Genomic DNA, 18,672 nt, shown 5'->3' on the forward strand with positions numbered 1-18,672 from the left:
TAGGCAATACGGTGTCTGTGCTTGCATGACATGCTGAGAGAAAGCCCTTAGGAAAAAACAGATTGGTGTTCCATATTTAAACTCCACCCCATGTTTTAGACTCATTGTGAGTTCCTGCCGAGCCTTGAGAAACAAGGCCTCGATATACTAATCCAGGGGTAGGCAACCTTGGCTCTTTTATGACTTGTGGACTTCAACTCCCAGAATTCCTGAGCCAGCATGGAATTCTGGGAGTTGAAGTCCACGAGTCATAAAAGAGCCAAGGTTGCCTACCCCTGTACTAATCATATGAATAAGCACTTCTGATGAGGAAATCTAACAAGCTGTACCTCTGCTATATATTAAGAACTAAATTGTAGCCTCCCAAGAAGTCGTGAGGTTTGTGTGAGAAACAAAGCTATATTTATCACACAGTGTTGTGAGTATTGTCTGGGAAAGTCTGCTGAGCCTAAGTAAAGTGTTTCTGACAGAAGAAAAACATTGCCCTGCTCTGAAAGCTTTACATTGTAATCCTTACCTGTAGGTAAATAGGCTACGATCATACTGCTATACATTTCATTCTAAAATTAGTGTTTCTGAGGTTGAAATCTATCTATATTGCACCACTTGCTTTGAATGTTAGGTCAAGTGATGCTTTTAAGATACAACAGTGCAATTATTTCTCAAGCGTTCAGAGGTACTCTCATCTTACATGGTGTATTTTAAGATATAAGTCTTGCAGTAGGAAAACTAAGTCTTGATGACCTGAAAGATTGTTCTGTTCCTTCTGCCTTCTGCTTCTAAGTGTCTATGTGAAGGTCTGCCATTCCAGAGGTCCTCTAGAAGCCACAAATCACATCCTTCTCAACATTTGCAGGGTGATTTTTTTTTTGTTATGATGCATGACATAATTACAATTTATTTATTTAAGAAAATTTATGTGGCTGCTCAACTGACTCAGTGATTCTGGATGACTGACAGAGATAAAAACCCAATATAAAAACAATGAAAAGCAATAACCCCACTCCACCCCACTGTTGGGCGATAACAATCAGTCAATTAAATAAGCCACTTGATGGGCTCCATCCCACTGTAGGTTCTCCAGGCCTGTTGGCAAAACCAGGTCTTCAGGACCTCGTGAAAGAGTTTCAAAGTGGAGGCAATGATGAGAAGAACGTCAGTCACATGATGCAATAATGCAAATCAGATCATTTGCCATCCCCTACAGGCTCCTATGTCTGCTATAATAATATGAGTTGCACCCTGTACTTGTTTCATGGCCCACCAACACTTTGCCTCTTAACTGATACGGTAAACTCTGTATTACGAGGTGTTTTGGTGTTTTGTGCTGTGCTGAAATCATGGAAGGAGTCCATATTGCTGTACATTTCCAAAATTGAAAGTTTCATAAGCATTGATTCTAGTATGAGTCAGGAAACAAACCTGTCCTAATATATATATATATATATATATATATATATATATATATATATATATATATATATATATATATATAAAAAATTTACATTAAAAATTGAAGAATAGCGATTCCTGGGTACATACATTTCAGTAAAAAAGGAAGCGATCACCAGGAAATAAAACACCAAGGTTTTAATAAATAAAATCAAGCTTTCGATGGCTAACATCTGCCATCATCGTCAGGATACAAGCCAGCTAGTGAGGAAACCTGCTTATAAGCATAGCCACACCTAAACTCTACGCATGGACCTTGTAACAGGTCCAAGCCAACTAATCCTTACTTCACTTACAGCCTTCAGTGATTCTTTCTTTTAGCTCTTACTTACATTTTTCAATGGCTAGCACCTGCCATCATTGTCAGAATACAAGCTAGCTAGTGAGGAAACCTGCTTATAAGCATAGCCACGCCTAAACTCTACGCATGGACCTTGTAACAGGTCCAAGCCGACTAATTCTTGCTTCACTTACACCCTTCAGTGATTCTTTCTTATAGCTCTTACTTACATTCACACAACCACCCACTTCCTCCCTCCTTTTAGTTCCTGAGTCATATAGGCAATGTGTGTTTCTCAAAATTAAAGGGTCCTCTGCACTATTGAGTTGATTCCTCTTCCTGTGTTCCTCGGGACGTTTCTCTCCTCCACTCCTCCGGCACTCATCATACTCTTTTGCATTCTTCAATCCTGTCACTCCTTCAGTCCCCCCACAATCCTTGCCACCAATCTCATCCACACTTTTATTTCCCCCCACTGTTCCCAGAGTATCGCATCCTCCGTGCTCCTCCTTCGTGCCATCCGGTGCAACTCTCAATCCGGTTGCCTCTCTTTCAGTTTTCTGTAACGCCGCTCTCCGGGAGCGCGTGACCACCCCCATAATGGGGCGGCTGTAAGTATTGATCTTCTGTACATCCATTGAAGGCATGTCTCTGTCTCTGTGCCAATAGTGGTGTAAGGGTTGCACATAGACCTGACCGGACGTTGCATTCCTGCATTATGAGACCAAAGGACCCACTCCCCATAGTTGAGAGATCTGGAGTCATTTACAGGATTAACTGTAATGACTGCCCAGGCAATTATGTGGGAGAAACTTCCAAAAGGGTCAGAACAAGAATGCAGGAACACAAGCTGGCAATAAGAAGAGGTGAGCAATACTCCCAAATACTGACTCACATGGAGGAGTTTGGTCATAAATTTAATTTTGACGACGTAAGGGTGGTTGCCAGTGACACCTCCAAGAGTGGTAGGTTACTCAAAGAAGCCTGGTTTTCAGACAGCATGTCAATCAATCGACATGTGGACCTACGCCCAGCATATCAGACCATGAAGGCGTGGGAAATGCGTAGACGACCTGGGAAAAAACATCTGAGTAACAAAAACTCTGGGTGTCCATTAGATGAAACTGGCAACAAAGAAGAGAGACATCTACAATCTAGACCCCCTTTAGTTAACGATTCGTGTGTACATCCGCCGTTAATTAAGAAATTTATTGATATTAGTGGCCCATCCTCGGATGCTCCAGACACCTCCTTGCATTGTACCCAATACTCAAGAATAAGAACAACAAGTGTCCCAATTAACACAAAACAAACTCGCTACCCCAGTGACCATATCGGCTCCACTGTCCCCAATGGTGCCCCCGCTACAACGCACCTGGTCGCTGGTGCCTTGGAAATGGATAGGAATTCAAAAAAGGCAACACCTACTACGAGCGACGGCAGAATAACACCTTTGCTATGCGGCCACACCGATCAGAGCCACCGAGACAGAGACATGCCTTCAATGGATGTACAGAAGATCAATACTTACAGCCACCCCATTATGGGGGTGGTCATGCGCTCCCAGAGAGCGGCGTTACGGAAGACTGAAAGAGAGGCAACCGGATTGAGAGTTGCACCGGATGGCACGAAGGAGGAGCACGGAGGATGCGATATGCTGGGAACAGTGGGGGGAAATAAAAGTGTGGATGAGATTGGTGGCAAGGATTGTGGGGGGATTGAAGGAGTGACAGGATTGAAGAATGCAAATGAGTATGATGCGTGCCAGAGGAGTGGAAGAGAAACGTCCCGAGGAACACAGGAAGAGGAATCAACTCAATAGTGCAGAGGACCCTTTAATTTTGAGAAACACACATTGCCTATATGACTCAGGAACTAAAGGGAGGGGGGGAAGTGGGTGGTTGTGTGGATGTAAGTAAGAGCTATAAGAAAGAATCACTGAAGGCTGTAAGTGAAGCAAGGATTAGTCGGCTTGGACCTGTTACAAGGTCCATGCTTGGAGTTTAGGCGTGGCTATGCTTATAAGCAGGTTTCCTCACTAGCTAGCTTGTATTCTGACAATGATGGCAGGTGCTAGCCATTGAAAGCTAGGTGGATGTAAGTAAGAGCTAAAAGAAAGAATCACTGAAGGCTGTAAGTGAAGTAAGGATTAGTTGGCTTGGACCTGTTACAAGGTCCATGCGTAGAGTTTAGGTGTGGCTATGCTTATAAGCAGGTTTCCTCACTAGCTGGCTTGTATCCTGACGATGATGGCAGATGTTAGCCATCGAAAGCTTGATTTTATTTATTAAAACCTTGGTGTTTTATTTCCTGGTGATCGCTTCCTTTTTTACTGATATATATATATATATATAGTTAGTTAGTTAGTTAGTTAGTTAGTTAGTTGTATACAGGGCTTTTTTTTGACATAGAATGCCCAGAACGGAGTTCCGGCACCTTTTTTGAATGGAACCTTGTAGGGTAGGCAAGGCGGGTTGTATGACATGTGTGAGTTCTGGCACTTTTTTTTTTTTTTTACAAAAAAAGCACTGGTTGTGTATCTGGACCACCAACTGCTCTGTGCAAACTAGTACAAATTAGTGCAATCAATGTTATTAACCTGCATTGGATGAAAAGCAGTCATTGATAGAATAACATTACTTTTTAAATAAGTTAATAATTCATCTTTGAATTGAATTAATCTGATGGTACCATAATATGACCTTAAACCCCCTGCAATTTCTAATAACATATCTGAGTAATTTCTCTGCTTTCAACTGAAATCAAAGCAGTCAACTGTAATTTCATTTTTATTTAACTTTTATTATAGATGCAACTCTGCCTGAGGCCTGCCCTGGAAAGAAGCCAATTTCTTCAAGCTGGTCCCTCCAGATGTCTAGGATTTCAATTCCTATGATTTATTTACTTATTGGCCTTCTAGACCAGAGGTCCCCAACCTTTTGGGCACCAGGGACTGGTTCTGTGGAGAGAAGTTTTTCCGCAGACCGGTAGGGGCATGGTTTTGTGTGCTGCCTGCATCCCGTGGGTGGAGCTTTGCTTGTTTGTGTGAACCGGTTGCTGGCATGCTGCAGCCCAGTACCAGTCCACAGACCAGGGGTTGGGAACCCTTGTTCTAAACTATCCAAAACAACTCTGAGCAGCCTCCCAAAGTTAAAAAAAACCATTATATAAAAACAAAAGCCATCATTCTTATAAAGGGGACATTAGGTTTATAAAGATTGCTTGACATTGTGCAGTATGGGGGGGAAGCATAACAAGTTTCAACTGGGGAGCATAGCTTTTCCAAAAGGCATGAGAAGTGAGAGGGATTAGGGAATATCTATTTGAAGCCAGCTGAACTGGAGAGACTGGGTCATACAGTTCTCTAGATGATTTAAGGCAGGGGTCTGCAACCTTGACAACTTTTAGACTTGTGGATTTCAGCTCCCAGAATTCCTTAGCCAGCATAGCTGGCTGAGGAATTCTGGGAGCTGAAATCCACAAGTCTAAAAATTGTCAAGGTTGCAGACCTCCGATTTAAGGTGTTGCCATATTCCACTGTGCTAGAAATACACAAAGGCAACACAAAAAGGGGGGAGGGAAGCTACCTCTAAAGCTTTTCAGATGCTGGCTTTGTTCAGCCAGCATGGCCCAGTCGTGACTGGAAGAAATGTGGCAATTTAAAGGCACTTAACTATTGACCTGGTTTGGCTTGATGCAGGGCTGTACTTGAGTGAACCGCTGTCAGGAAGCAGCAGCTGTAACCTAGAAGGGACTACCAATTGCATGTTTATTTCACACAGAGATATGGGAGGCTGGAGCCCTTCTGTGGGGCAGAAAGGGAAGTCGCAACCAGTCCTGCTTATTATGGTAGTAAAAAAACAAAACTCAGAGCCTTTTTTAAAAAGCTCCAGCTAGTTCCCCCATATGGAAAACCTTGGGTTTTATAGAGCAAGCTATTTTCACGTTTTTACTATTTATTATTATTTTTTTGTTATGCTTTTCCCTGATCTTTTCAAAAGAGAAGGGAAATCTTGATTCTGAAATCTGGAAGAAAGTAAATGGAGGTAAACTTCACAGAAGTATTTTAATCAACATTCTCTTCATTTAATTCCTGATGTTTTAGAGCTGGATCAGAGTGGTTTAATCATCCTGAACATGTCTTCATTTTAAGGGCTGACGTTTTTCTTGCCCTACCACTTGTAGCATACTGGGCTGTGCACAGGAGAAATTACAGGACTGGATTGGAAATCAGGAGGCATCTAGGACCCAGAAGCTGAGACTCTCCCCAGACTCTCCTGGCTGCCTCTCACCCTTCACTGCAGTGGATCTGTGCATCAGTTACAGTGGAAGAGAAGCAGGAGATATCCAGTATGCTGGAAGTCTACACAGGGAAGGTATGAACTGGAACTGGGAGCAGAGAGGCGAGTCAGTTGTGGCCAGACAGCAACTTGCAGGCATCTGGGTTAGAATATTACTAGTGCTTTCCCATCATCCAGGTGATTGTGTGTATATGCTTTCTGTAGGTTAGTAGCCAGTCCATTCTCCCAGAGATGCTGAGGCAGAGATAAGTACAGGACCATGAAGAGAGCAATGAGAGCATAAGCTATTTGGGGAGGATTCCTTTTGCATGTGATGCTGGGAGCAAATTTTTCTAGCAGTAGAGCAAAGAAATGAGCAAGACCAACCTGTTCTATTCCTTTCTCCATTCAGGCTACTTATTCTTCTCCCTTCTGACATAAGCTGAGGCCTGCTTCTTTACTGCTGGTCTCCAAGTACTACACTGGCAGTAGTAGCCACCTAGGGTAAGGTTTCTTGAGCAGGAACAGTGAGCAAGAGTAATGGCATTTCAGCCAGGGCAGGACGTGTCCATTCATTTCAGATGGAAAGGAGCAGAAGAAAGAATTGAAAGTACAGCTTTTGGGGGACTCTTTTTCTCACAAGGCTGGAGGCAGGACAGTGGAGGAAATCCACGTGAACAGGATTTGAGCTTGTATATGAGAGTGGGTGTTTCTTGAAGACCGTTATTTACCTTATATGTATGACTGCTGATAGATGAGGAGAGTTGCCAGTAAGAATGTTCAGCAGTTGGAGGCTATAGTATTGGAACCATCCAGTCAAGTCTAACAGTGGCATGCTTTGGGTCCCATCTTTAAAACGAGGCCATCTGAGACGAGATGGGTGGCATGTCTTTTCTGTCATGGCATCTGTCCTCTGTGTCACCTGGATAATCGAATTGCCCCAATCCTGCCCTTCTTTAAGACCTGGATTTGAAGATTTGAATTTTTCCTCAGGTTAGAAAGAACGTGACACTGTGGGAAATTTGTATTTATATGTGTTGTATTTTCATTCCTGGTTACGCCTTTTTCTGGTCTGGATTGTTTTTGACTGTATGCCTTGTTATGAGTGGGATGGGCTATAGTTTTGATTTGTAAATAAATAATCAAGAAGCATATATTTGTTCATGAGGAATTATGAAATATAGGGAATAGGAAAAACTCTCCTGTTCATAGAAAAGATAAATACTTTGTGGGTGTTTGTTTCTTTTGAAGGAACACTAAATGAAAGAAATCATCTTCATCTGGTGAGATGAGGGAGAAGTTGGAGGTAGAGCTGCCAGGGGGAATAAGGAGAATGTCCCTGCTTCCATCCCTGTCTATAAAAAGAGCTGCTTGATTGAGAGTTTTGGGTGAAGAGATGGAGAGAGGAAGAAGCTACATGGGGGAAACATCTAAATAAGTGCTCAAATAGTGACTTTTGGGAAGTCCCAGAAGAGTGCCAGAGGGTCCAACTAGAGGCCAGAATCGATTTCTGCTCCATTTAGGGATACTGCTAGAGCTGACTAGATTTTGGCCACTGGGCCAGAAGAAATGGATGGAGCCAAATAAAACTGAATAAGCTAATATTATCCAGGGCCAAGCTGAAGTCACACTTTGCTTTTGTTTTGTTTTGTTTTGTTTTGTTTTGTTTTACTTCCCACCAGTGCTGTACTCCAAACATATTTGTTGAACTGGAGTGGAAAGAAATATTTCCAGGACAGCAGCATGGACCTTCTTGAAAGCAAGATGACCGGTCAGAAGTTGTCTACTTCAGAGCAACTCAAGTGGGTAAGTTGTGCCCTCTGCAGATTCTTCAGGTTTGATACGGGCCATAAGCAACCCAAATGCACGGGAGGATCAAGTAGAAAAGAAAGTCCGCATTATCTCATGCACCAAAGCTGTCTATTCTTGTAAGAGGTGTTGTTTTGCCTGCTAGTCATGCTAAGTTGCATAGTCTCACTACTGTGCTTGGGAACTAACATGACAGAGCAGGAATGCCAAGAATAGGTGAGGCCAAAAACATTGGCCCGTTTTTCTATTGGAGGATTGGAGAAGGCAATAATTAAGAAGCAAAATTAGAACCTTAAGCCTTACTGGAATTTAAGTTACTCATTTTACACCTTAAATCTCTAGGTACCCTCTCAAACATGCTCTAGGTTCCTGGCCCAGCCACTTTTTAGAATGCAACCTTCAGGATATTGTGCAAAGGTCTCAGGCCCATAATAATTAACAAGTCTGTGGCAGAAGTTTGTGCTATGGTTAATCAGCTAACTTGCACTATCCGTGCTATGTCCTCTAATTGCAGATGTTTAAAGAAAAATGTATTGGTATCATTCTCACTGGGGATATCAGCCTGACCATAATTTCATCATAGTGACTTACTCATTTCTTCTAATTTCCTGGTGTTCAGTTGGCTTCAAACAATAAATGTAAGTAAGCTGTATGTGTGCCCCATAATTAGCTTGTTCTGAATTACATCTTCTTCTGGAAATTGGATTTCAGAAATGCTTCTATGCCTTGTTGTGTATCAGTCAATGGGACCTCCAGTTCAAAAGAGCAGGGAAATCTTTATTTCTGAAATCCAAGGGGATCACTCCTAGCTAATACTGAATCAATAGGAAGACAAGGCAGCTTTTATCTTGTCATGTTCCAGGTGGACATTGTGAGTGTATGGATAACAAGAATCTCTTAGATCAGAAATCCCTGGCAGGAGTTTATCTGGAATGATTAAAAAAGCCTTTCACCTCAGCTGGATGAAATCTCATATCTCTTAATTTATTTTGTTTTTATACTTCTTGGATCCTGCTAGTCATCTTCCGATACCATATACCATAATGTACCAAAGTTAAAATATAGCCTGTACAACCAAGTTCCATAATTTGGAACACACAAATTCAAATCCTTTCCCTTTAAAAAGATGTGATATTTCTCTTACAAACATAAAGGCTCTAATGAGCAAAGAGTTAGAGGATTTTCTCTTTTTCAATTTTCTGCCGGGTTCCATTGTATCTATGAGAGGATCATTTTACTGAAATATTATATGCAAAACCCATTGACTGGTTTGGCCTTCTCAGAATTGCGAAGGTACATTAAGAAAATCCTTACAACCGAGAAAAATTCATTCATCCTTCAATAACAATCTGAAAGAAAGAGAAAATTGCTGAAGGAAATTCTGACAGAGGCTTGAAGTTTCTAAATCAACACTTACAGCATGAAACTATTGCATTTTTAGCAGGCACTTGTTGCAGCCTGCCAGCTTACATAGATGCAGTTAAAAGGGGGAAGATTTTACTAAATTCTGAAAATTAAATCCTTACATGATCATTTGGCAACAGATAATGAGTTAGCAAGATCTTGGTTGGCAATAGAGTCCCCAAGGCTGTTGCTCTTTGAGGATTTCAATCTTCCATTGTTCATATCTACCATTTGTTCTGCTGCAGCAGCATCGTAACTTTGAACAGCCATTGAATGAATGGTATTAAATACGACCTGTACTATCATCTGAAACTGAACCAGGTAAATTGTGAAATACACTAAAATCCCCTAACGCTTTCCCAAAAAAAACTCCACAGTGGAGCAGGAAACTGCCAATCAACTAAACAGGGAATTGTATGGAAATTATTCTAGGGAAAGTGGTATTGAAAGCATTGTCATTTAAAAGAAACCCATGTTCCCAGGGCCTTTGCTGGAATTACACATGCTGCTAAAACATAATGGGGGTGTTTTGGTTGGTTTAAGGCAATGTGCGAATATAGCCATTGTTGCCGATGCACCAAGGTTTATATTCTAATGTTATGTGTAAACATAGCTAGCATATTTTATGCAATAGTGTTTAACTTAACTGTAATTTGAACTCAAACAGATTATTAAGATATAAATATTTGCAATCACATTACTATTTGTGTACTACAGTATTTAGCTTTCTGCATAATTATCTTCAAAAGTGATTTCTCAATAAGGAAAACAACGTAATCATACACAATAAATTAAAACAATATAAATCACATTAATTAAAAGGGAAAAAGGAAAAGACCAATTCTTCCGTAACATTGACTTAGTGAATGTTTTGGTGAAAAGATTGATTCCTCAGTGATATAGCTGCTGGTGCCTTATGGATTTCAGCAAGGAAATTATGCAGAGATCATGTCAAGGTAGAACCTTGTCAAGTAGATTGAACCAGATCTATCATGAAAAAGCATCGCTTAGACCAGTGGTTCTCAACCTTCCTAATGCAGTTAGGAATACAGTTAATACAGTTCCTCATGTTGTGGTGACCCTCAATCCATAAAATTAGTCCTTGACTTACAACAGTTTGCTTAGTGACTGTTCAAAGTTACAACGGCATTGAAAAAAGTGACTTATGACCATTTTTCACACTTATGACCGTTGCAGCATCCCCAGGGTCATGTGATTTACATTCGGGTGCTTGGCAACCGATTCATATTTATGATGGTCACATTGTTCCAGGGTCATGTGATCACCTTTTGCAACCTTCTGACTAGCAAAGTTAGTGGGGAAACCAGATTCACTTAAGAACCGTGTTACTAATTTAATCTCTCTCTCTCTTTCTCTTTCTTTCTCTCTACCCCTCTCTCTCCCTTTCTCTCTCTTCCTCTTTATTTCTTTCTCCCTCTCTTTCTCTCTCCCTCTCTCTCTCCCTTCCCCCTCTCTCTCCCTTTCTTTCTCCCGCTTTCCCTCTCTTTCTCTCTCCCCTTCTCTCTTCTTCTCTATTTCTCTCTCCCTCTCTCTCCCTTTCTCTTTCTCTCTTTCTCTCTCTCTCTCCCTCTCTCTCCCTTTCTCTTTCTCCCTATTTCTATTTCTTTCTCCCTCTCTCTCTCTCCATCTCTCCCTCTCTTCCTCTCTATTTCTCTCTCCCTCTTTCTCTCTCTCCCTCCCTTTCTCCTCCTTCCTCCCTCCCTCTCTCTCTCTCCGATCGGGGATCGATTTGGAGGTGGGGAGGGGAGTGGTCGAGGGCTACCTGTGTGACCTTGAAGCTGACAGCAGCCTACCAAGCGGCATGCAGGACTCCGGCGCACCCTAGGACTGCCCGTCGGCGCCTGGTTAGAGCAGATGGTTGGCACTCCATTGTGGCTGGCTCCGGCGGGGCAGGGATTCCCTGGCATCATGGAACATGGGGCGGCAACGTCACCAATGGGTGGGGTATCCTGAGCCTGCCAGCGCCTGGTTGAAGCAACTGGCTGGTGCTCTGTTGTAGCTGGCTCTGGCGGCGGCGGCAGGGATCCCCCACAGCTTGTGGCTTCTGCTGCGGTGCCCAGATCGGTTTCCCACCATGTGGGCATTGGAATGTTTGATTGGTATCGGAGCTCAGTACCCCGAATCACCATCAGATGCCTATCATGGTCAGCCAGCCTGAGCCAACGAGGTGCCGCCGCCACAGCCTGAGACTGCGCTACGCCTGACAGGTAGCACATAGTGGCCAATGAGTGCTGGGTGGGGGGTGGCTACTGAGTGTGCGGCACCATTGTGGCCACTTCGATCGGTATCGGGAGTGGGGAGCAGAGAGCTGAGCTTAGCGAGCCTGGAGCAAGGGAGCAGCCCTCCCCGCCCACGGCTGGCCCCGAGTCACCGTTCTGATCAGCATCAGCAAAACAAATGTGGGCCTCGATTCCCACCTGCTGCCGTGGGATGAGTCCTCCGGGAGGGTGCGCGCCATCTGGCTGCTTTGCTTTCCCCTCCGTAAAGCCGGGCACCTTGGGGAGAGGGGGAAAAGCCTTGAGCCCCGGGAGGCAACGTGAGGGCTATGAGGGCTATCGCAAGCTCGTGGGAGGGGGAAAAAATGGAAGAGAGTGAGGCCGCAACAGAGAGAGAGAGAGAAGGCGGAAAAGAAGGGGGCAGTTGTGAGGTTGGCTCTCAGAGCCGCAACGCAAGCGGTCTCAAACAGCTACCTGTGAGTGGATGGCTCTGCCCCCTTCAGGCTCACGCTTGCTTCTGAAGTAAGAAGAGGGGAGGAAAGGTGACACGGATCCTGCACAATGAGTCCCTGGGGAGGGTGGGGCCTCACTCTGAGCCTGCGCTCTTCGCGCACCCTCAGTAGGGTTCCTGCAGGCCGTCGCCAAGCAGGTTGTTTTCAATTTCAACAAGCAAGTGAGCTGTGAAGGAGGGGGGAGGAAGGTGACGCCTTGGGGGGAGAGGTAGGGGGGGAGGAAAAGCCCTGTCTTAGCTGACCCCTGTGAAACGGTCATTCGACCCCCAAAGGGGTCGCGACCCACTGGTTGACAACCGCTGGCTTTGACTATTTTATGCAGAAGTAAAACATTGAATCTGGATTGTGAGCTAACTGAGAGCCAAATTGGTCTAGTCAGTTGCGGCTGAGCCAAAAAAGCAGGAAAGCAGGAGACTGTGAGTTCAAATCCTTCCTCAGCTATGAAAGCCAGCCAAATAACCTTGGACCAGTCACTCTCAGCCCAACTCACCTCACAAAGTTGTTGTTGTGGGGAAAATAGGAAGAGGAAGGTGTGTTGGATGTTTGCCACTTAGAGTTATTTCTAAAAATAATAAAGGTGGGATATAAATAAAAATCACTTTAATAAATAAATAATGACTTAATAGCCACCCCCAACACCCTAATTAAGAACTATACACAACCAGGCACCATATAAGTACAACATGTAGAACAGCCCAGTGCACATATTCTGGAGAGAGAGAAGTTCCCAGCATGAGCCCAAAAGCTTGAAAAAATAAACCTTTGGTTCTGGTGACTGACTCAGATCGGATCCTGCAACAAGTAAATAATTGGCAGCCAGTACAATTGCTTCAACAGAGGTATAATATATGAATATCTGCATGTCTCCTTCAATAACATGACTATTATATTTTGTGCATGTGTAATTTTTATTAAAAAATTTTTTACAAAGAAACAAAATTTTGAAATAAAAAAGAAAAGTAAAGAAAAATAATAAGTAATTTAAAAAAATATAAAGAAAGAAATAGTAAAAATGAAAGGAAAAGTTATAAAGAAGCACCTTCTAATCTTCCTAACAGCAGTTGCATTTGTATTTTGCCCTCTCACGCTAAGGTTACAACGTAATTTCCTGTGGCCACCATATTTTGCATCAACTACGACTTTTGGATGAAACACAGTTACAGTAATCTATACTTGAGGTGACCAGTACATGAACAACAGAAACTGTCTTTCCCTATCTAGGAACTCTAGAAGTGACATCCCATTTAGGACAGGAAGAATCTCCACTTCCAGGGATCATTTACCTGGATAGTTTCTGTCTTGTTTGTTGGCCTTCAACCCTCTCATCATCTTGTCCAAATACTAATTCAAAATATGCAGTCTATTATTCAGATAGTTTATATTAGGACTCTGTGTACTTTGGAAGAAGCACTTTGGATCTGGCATGACTGAATCACTTCCTTGCTATATATTAAAGTAGTCTGATTTTTTTCTAACCTGAAATAAATATTGTTGTTTTAAAGAATCCACTCATTAAAGTTAATGTTACTCTTAGAGCAGCTCCATCTGTTTTTCAAGCTCAGATGGAGACCTGAAAAAGTGGAGTTCCTTTAATGAAAGCTAATAAAATTCTTTGCTTGTGCAAAGTTGAAAAAAATGATTTGAATAACTTTTGAAACTAACTAGAATTGAGTATCCACAGCATAGTGATAACTCAACATCTCAAAATATGTTAATGTTAATTACTATTTTGGACAACATAAAACCTTGAGGTAGCACAAACAGTAGCTCAGGGGTGTCAAACTGCCGGCCCGCGGGCCGGATGCATCATAACGAAACCGTGCCCGCCCCTATTGCCAGCAATGGCAAAAAAAGTTGTGATACGTCGCGACAGTCACATGACGTTGCGAGTTTGACACCCCTGCAGTAGCTAATTTCTGAGATCAACACTAAAAATAGGAAATGAACCACTATAATACAGCACTCCCAGTTCCCAGGCATAACCTTGATCAATGAGATCGAAACTACATACTGAAAACAAAGCAGGATCAATCAGTCATATTCCCTCTGTCTTTCTCTTGCAGGAAATCATCTGTCAAGGTCACTTAGGCTGATTCTGTCCCCAACCATGCCTAAATTTCATTTAAAAGAATCAATGTAATCAATTTCTTCTAAGAATATATAAAGCAATGCTGACATCACCCTCTCAAGCATGTTGCCTTAGCAAAGGACATATGTATCAGCAATAGTTGGAATAATCCTTAGACCTAAGGAGGGCTTATTTAGAAGAGGATAGGCAACCAGCTGCTATCACTAGATCACAGAAAGACATATTCACCACTCTGTGGATCCACTTAGTCACCCTTCTTTGGATTTTTTTAAAAAAATCAAGACTGGCAGGGTTCAAGAGGATACATATTAGCATTTTGTCCATGTCTTCTGCCTCGGATGTTGAAAATGGTTCCATATGATTAAGTCAAGTGATGAACTTTATACCTCAATATTAAAACCATGTTAAAATTGGCATGAAGATGAATGACACTTATCACCAAAGTGCCTTTGCAGATCTGTCACAGGAGGTTCTGGAGGTCTCTAGCATGTTTTACAGGTATATAACTTTTTAATCACTCTAAAAAGTTCCCTCGGGTAACTACTCGAGGATGCAATGGAAAGCAAAATTATATACATGATCAATTAATGGCAAGCTACTATTCACCTTCTAGCTATCTCTCATATCATTTTACTACCCAGTGTTATCCCAGAAAATTTTGCTCCAGAACACTAAGAGGGTTCTTAAGAATGATCTTCTCAGTGGTCCATTTTGTTTCACCACTACATAGAACAAAGGTCTTGACAGGATCTTCACTCAAGAGCTTCCAAAGACTGTGGAGACAAATTGTCTTTGTAACGATTCCTTTCCTATAAAAATAGAACAATATATTAAGAGCTGACTCTTAACATTCATCACCAGATAATGGCCGCATTATGATAGCAAGCAACTGTAATTCTTGCTTTGCAGTATCTGAACTATTTGCCCTAAGTCTAAAAGAAAAACAGCCAAGGATATTCCCTGCCTTATTTCTTTGTTTGATGAAACAAACCTATGGCTATCACATGAAATTTAAAGCTTCTTGAATAAGGACAGTCCCAACATACATTTTAAAAATGCTTATCATGGAATTCTGTTGAGTCCACCACAGTCAGCTTGTTTAGGAAAGTGGGCTGTATACTAATAGTAAACATAGTGTATCATTAACCAAACCCCAGGAAAAGGCTTTTATCATCTTTGAAGAAGTTTTCTGGTCAGTAAGATTTAATGGATCTCAATTCTTGCAGTCATAATTGATGCTGTTGAAAGAAAAAACTTCAGGTCCAGTTCCAAACTGGGAGTAAACAAAATGGAGGCTAAGGCACTGGAAATAAAAATGAAGGCTATTTGGAAAGAAGGTTTGTTTGTTGAAGAGCAGAAGAGCAACAGCATGCAGTTCTGGGACAGCTGACAAAATGGAGTTGGGAATGGGTGGGTTTTTATACCTTCTTTGGGCTTTGTATTTGAGATTGTTCCTGTTCCTGTACAATGTACTTTGACTTGAGCTTGGGTGTGTCCTTATGATATTCTAATGATGGTGGGTTAATCCTATTATGTCCTAAAGGTCATGTTCCTGTCCTTGGAGTCTTTGTTTTTCTAATCCCATCACCTCAAATCTTCTCTGGGGCTATGGCTGAAGGCATTTTGTTTATGAATAGGTGGTCCCAAATCTGCATTTTTAAAAGCTGGTCTGCTTGGGGGAAGGAGACTGGGGTCTGGTTTCTGCCTAATATTTTTCTCCATTATTCCTTTTGGAGAAATATAATATTCTGCCTGTTTTAATATCTCCCAAAATATTTCTAGGAGGGTAATTGCTGATTTCCAACAATTCTGTACTCAAAAAGGTTTGCAACACTTTATTCAGAGTAGTTACCCATCTTCTAGTAGTGCACACAAGGCTAGCTCTTTCATCTGCAATCATAGCATGTGGTAATTACCCTCAGAGAGCTGACTAAAATAGGAGAGAGCCAAACAGAACGCTGCTCTGCTATATATCTCTTCTGTCTTTTAAATATATTCCTCTCTCAGTTGCTAGTGATCATCCCCACTGGGATTTCTACTCTCTTCTACCCCATCTTTCCACTGCTGAGATATCTCCTGCATTCTTCACATTATTAACCTGGAAAAAAATGGGATGGGAATGTATAAAATAAAAATAAAATAAAAATCTCCTATTCAGAAACAATTCACCTTAAACTCTGTTTTTATGCATGATAAATGTATGGTTAGATGCACATTCTCATTTAGGACTCAACCCTCAGTAGGCTGGGGGATGAACTCAGAATCTCACTCTCTTTTCTTGGGAGCATCCACTGTTAAGTCCCCCTGAAACAGACCACCCTCATCATTTTCCAGAAAGTTCAAAGGGCCTGACTTCCACAGCAATTACCCAAATAGCTCCCCTGAAAAGGAAAATCTGCTTTAAAAGCAAAACTGCCCATTTCAGTCAGCCCCAAATGTAACTCTGCCAGTAGAACAGCTTTTGGTTGACACAGTGTTTAATCTGTAAATATATATGTATTTCTTTCAGGTACAAATATTTGCCTCGGAAACAGCATGTTGCAAGATGCGGTAAAGCCTTATACACTTAGCAAGGAAGGGACTATTCTTCATAATCAGACCGGGTCCCATGGATTTTCTACACTGCCATGCTATTATATCCTATGACATACAATCAAGATGAAACAGATTTGCTGAATTAAGCATAGCCCCTAATTATAATGGCTCAGAGAACTGAGTGGTACTGGAAGGTATAAGTAGCCCCAAAGACCTTCTGGACTGGAATGTTGGCAAACGATATGGCTAGTGGCTGCTTGTGCACCACCATCTCTCTTGATTCTCTCTGATTACTTTCTGGGGACCCAGAATAGGATGGATGATGGACTTGTAAAGGGAGGAGCTAATCTCCATGGAGCCTTCTCTTCCCACCCCGTGGGTACGGAATCCTTCCAGGATCAGAAAACTGCTTCAGACATCCCAAAGTTCTATGCTTCTCAATTCTAGCCTAGACACCAAGCCCAGAGATGTGGCCTCTGAGTCTGTGGGTCTCTTCTTCATGCTTTTGATTGATTTAACAGCTATTGTGAGCAATGTAGCAATTATGACAGTCATTATCAAAACCCCAGCACTGAGGAAGTTTGTTTTTGTGTTCCACCTCTGCTTGGTGGATCTTTTGGCTGCTATTACCCTAATGCCTCTAGCCATGCTATCCAGCTCAACTTTCTTTGATGGCACAGTCTTTGAGGATGCCATATGTCATACCTATCTCTTCCTGAGTGTTTGCTTCATCACCATGTGTATCCTTTCAATCTCAGCTATTAATATCGAGCGCTACTACTATGTGGTGCACCCCATGCGCTATGAGGTCAAAATGACTGTAAGCCTGGTGGTTTGTGTCCTGGTTGGTGTCTGGATCAAGGCAGTAGTTATGTCCATCATCCCTCTTCTGGGATGGCTTTCCCAAGACCGTATCAGTAGATCCCTAGCCTACAATGGACAAACCTGTTCCTTGCAGTGGAGCCGAAGTGCCTACTGCAAGTTTTTTGTGATTTTCTTTGCTCTTTTCTACTTCCTCCTGCCGGTCTCCATTATTTTGGTGGTCTACTGTAATATGTTTAAAGTGGCCAGAGTAGCTGCTATGCACCATGGTCCACTCCCCACTTGGATAGATACCCCACGGCAAAGGTCAGAATCTCTTAGTAGTAGATCCACAATGGTGACTAGCTCAGGAGCCCCTCGAACTACCCCCCAGAGGACGTTTGGGGGTGGAAAGGCTGTCATCATCCTCCTAGCAGTGGGGGGACAATTTCTCTTCTGCTGGTTGCCCTATTTCTCCTTCCATCTCTACTCAGTGCTGAGCTCCCATTTTCCTGGCCAGCAGACGGAGAATGTGGTCACTTGGATTGGTTATTTTTGTTTCACATCTAATCCTTTCTTCTATGGATGCCTCAACCGACAGATCAGAGGAGAGCTCAGCAAGCACCTCACCTGTTTTTTCAAGCAACCACCAGAGGAGGATCTCAGGTTACCCAGCAGAGAAGGCTCCATTGAGGAGAACTTCTTGCAATTCCTGCAAGGGACAGGTTGCCACCCTGAGGCCAGAAATGTTCTTACCCAGCCTAGCCCCAAAAGGGACCAAGCTACCATTGATTTCCGGATCCCAGGGCAAATTGCAGAAGAGACCTCAGAGTTCCTGGAGCAGCACATGAACAGCGATATCACTGCCTCTGATAACTACATCAGAGTAGCACATTCACCGAAGCCTGAGCTGTAGCTAGGTTTCTTTCTTCTTTTTTGCACTTGACAATCTTGATTTATCGATGTGTGAAATGCAGAATATAGCAGCTGAGGAAGAATGTGTATGTTTGTATATGGGGGAGTATTTAATAAATACACCATGGCAATTGGAACCCTTTCTCTCCAACGTGTTGCTCAAGCAAACCCACACACACAAAATCAGCTGCTATTAGTATCCAATTAATTTCATTTAATTTTGACTTGCTCACCCACCCCATCAACTCATTCCTAACCTTTGCAGTTAGAAACATCACTATTCCGAACATTTTCTTCTTTCTTTCGTTTGTTTGTTCCTTCATTTCTTCCCTCCCTCCTGTAGTAATTGTTATCTTCT

The 18,672-nt window shown here is 42.4% G+C and overlaps 1 protein-coding gene across 4 annotated transcripts; it reads left to right on the top strand.

Moving 5' to 3' along the window:
• The first annotated feature begins 6,025 nt into the window (after window positions 1–6,025).
• Window positions 6,026–18,451, top strand: GPR61 (G protein-coupled receptor 61). Of its 4 annotated transcripts, none has more exons than XM_039323417.1 (4): window positions 6,026–6,108; window positions 7,695–7,818; window positions 8,336–8,459; window positions 16,573–18,451. In XM_039323417.1, exon 4 carries the CDS (start codon window positions 16,951–16,953, stop codon window positions 18,313–18,315), a length of 1,365 nt encoding a protein of 454 aa, XP_039179351.1. In that variant the 5' UTR covers window positions 6,026–6,108; window positions 7,695–7,818; window positions 8,336–8,459; window positions 16,573–16,950; the 3' UTR covers window positions 18,316–18,451. The 4 variants fall into 4 exon arrangements, with proteins under 4 accessions (XP_039179351.1, XP_039179353.1, XP_039179352.1 ...); XM_039323418.1 differs by lacking the exon at window positions 6,026–6,108 and adding an exon at window positions 6,109–6,176; XM_039323419.1 differs by lacking the exon at window positions 8,336–8,459.
• Window positions 18,452–18,672: the final 221 nt, after the last annotated feature.

Source organism: Crotalus tigris, unplaced genomic scaffold, assembly GCF_016545835.1.
Source record: "Crotalus tigris isolate CLP2741 ecotype Arizona unplaced genomic scaffold, ASM1654583v1 scf7180000024167.7108832, whole genome shotgun sequence".
NCBI lineage: Eukaryota > Metazoa > Chordata > Lepidosauria > Squamata > Viperidae > Crotalus > Crotalus tigris.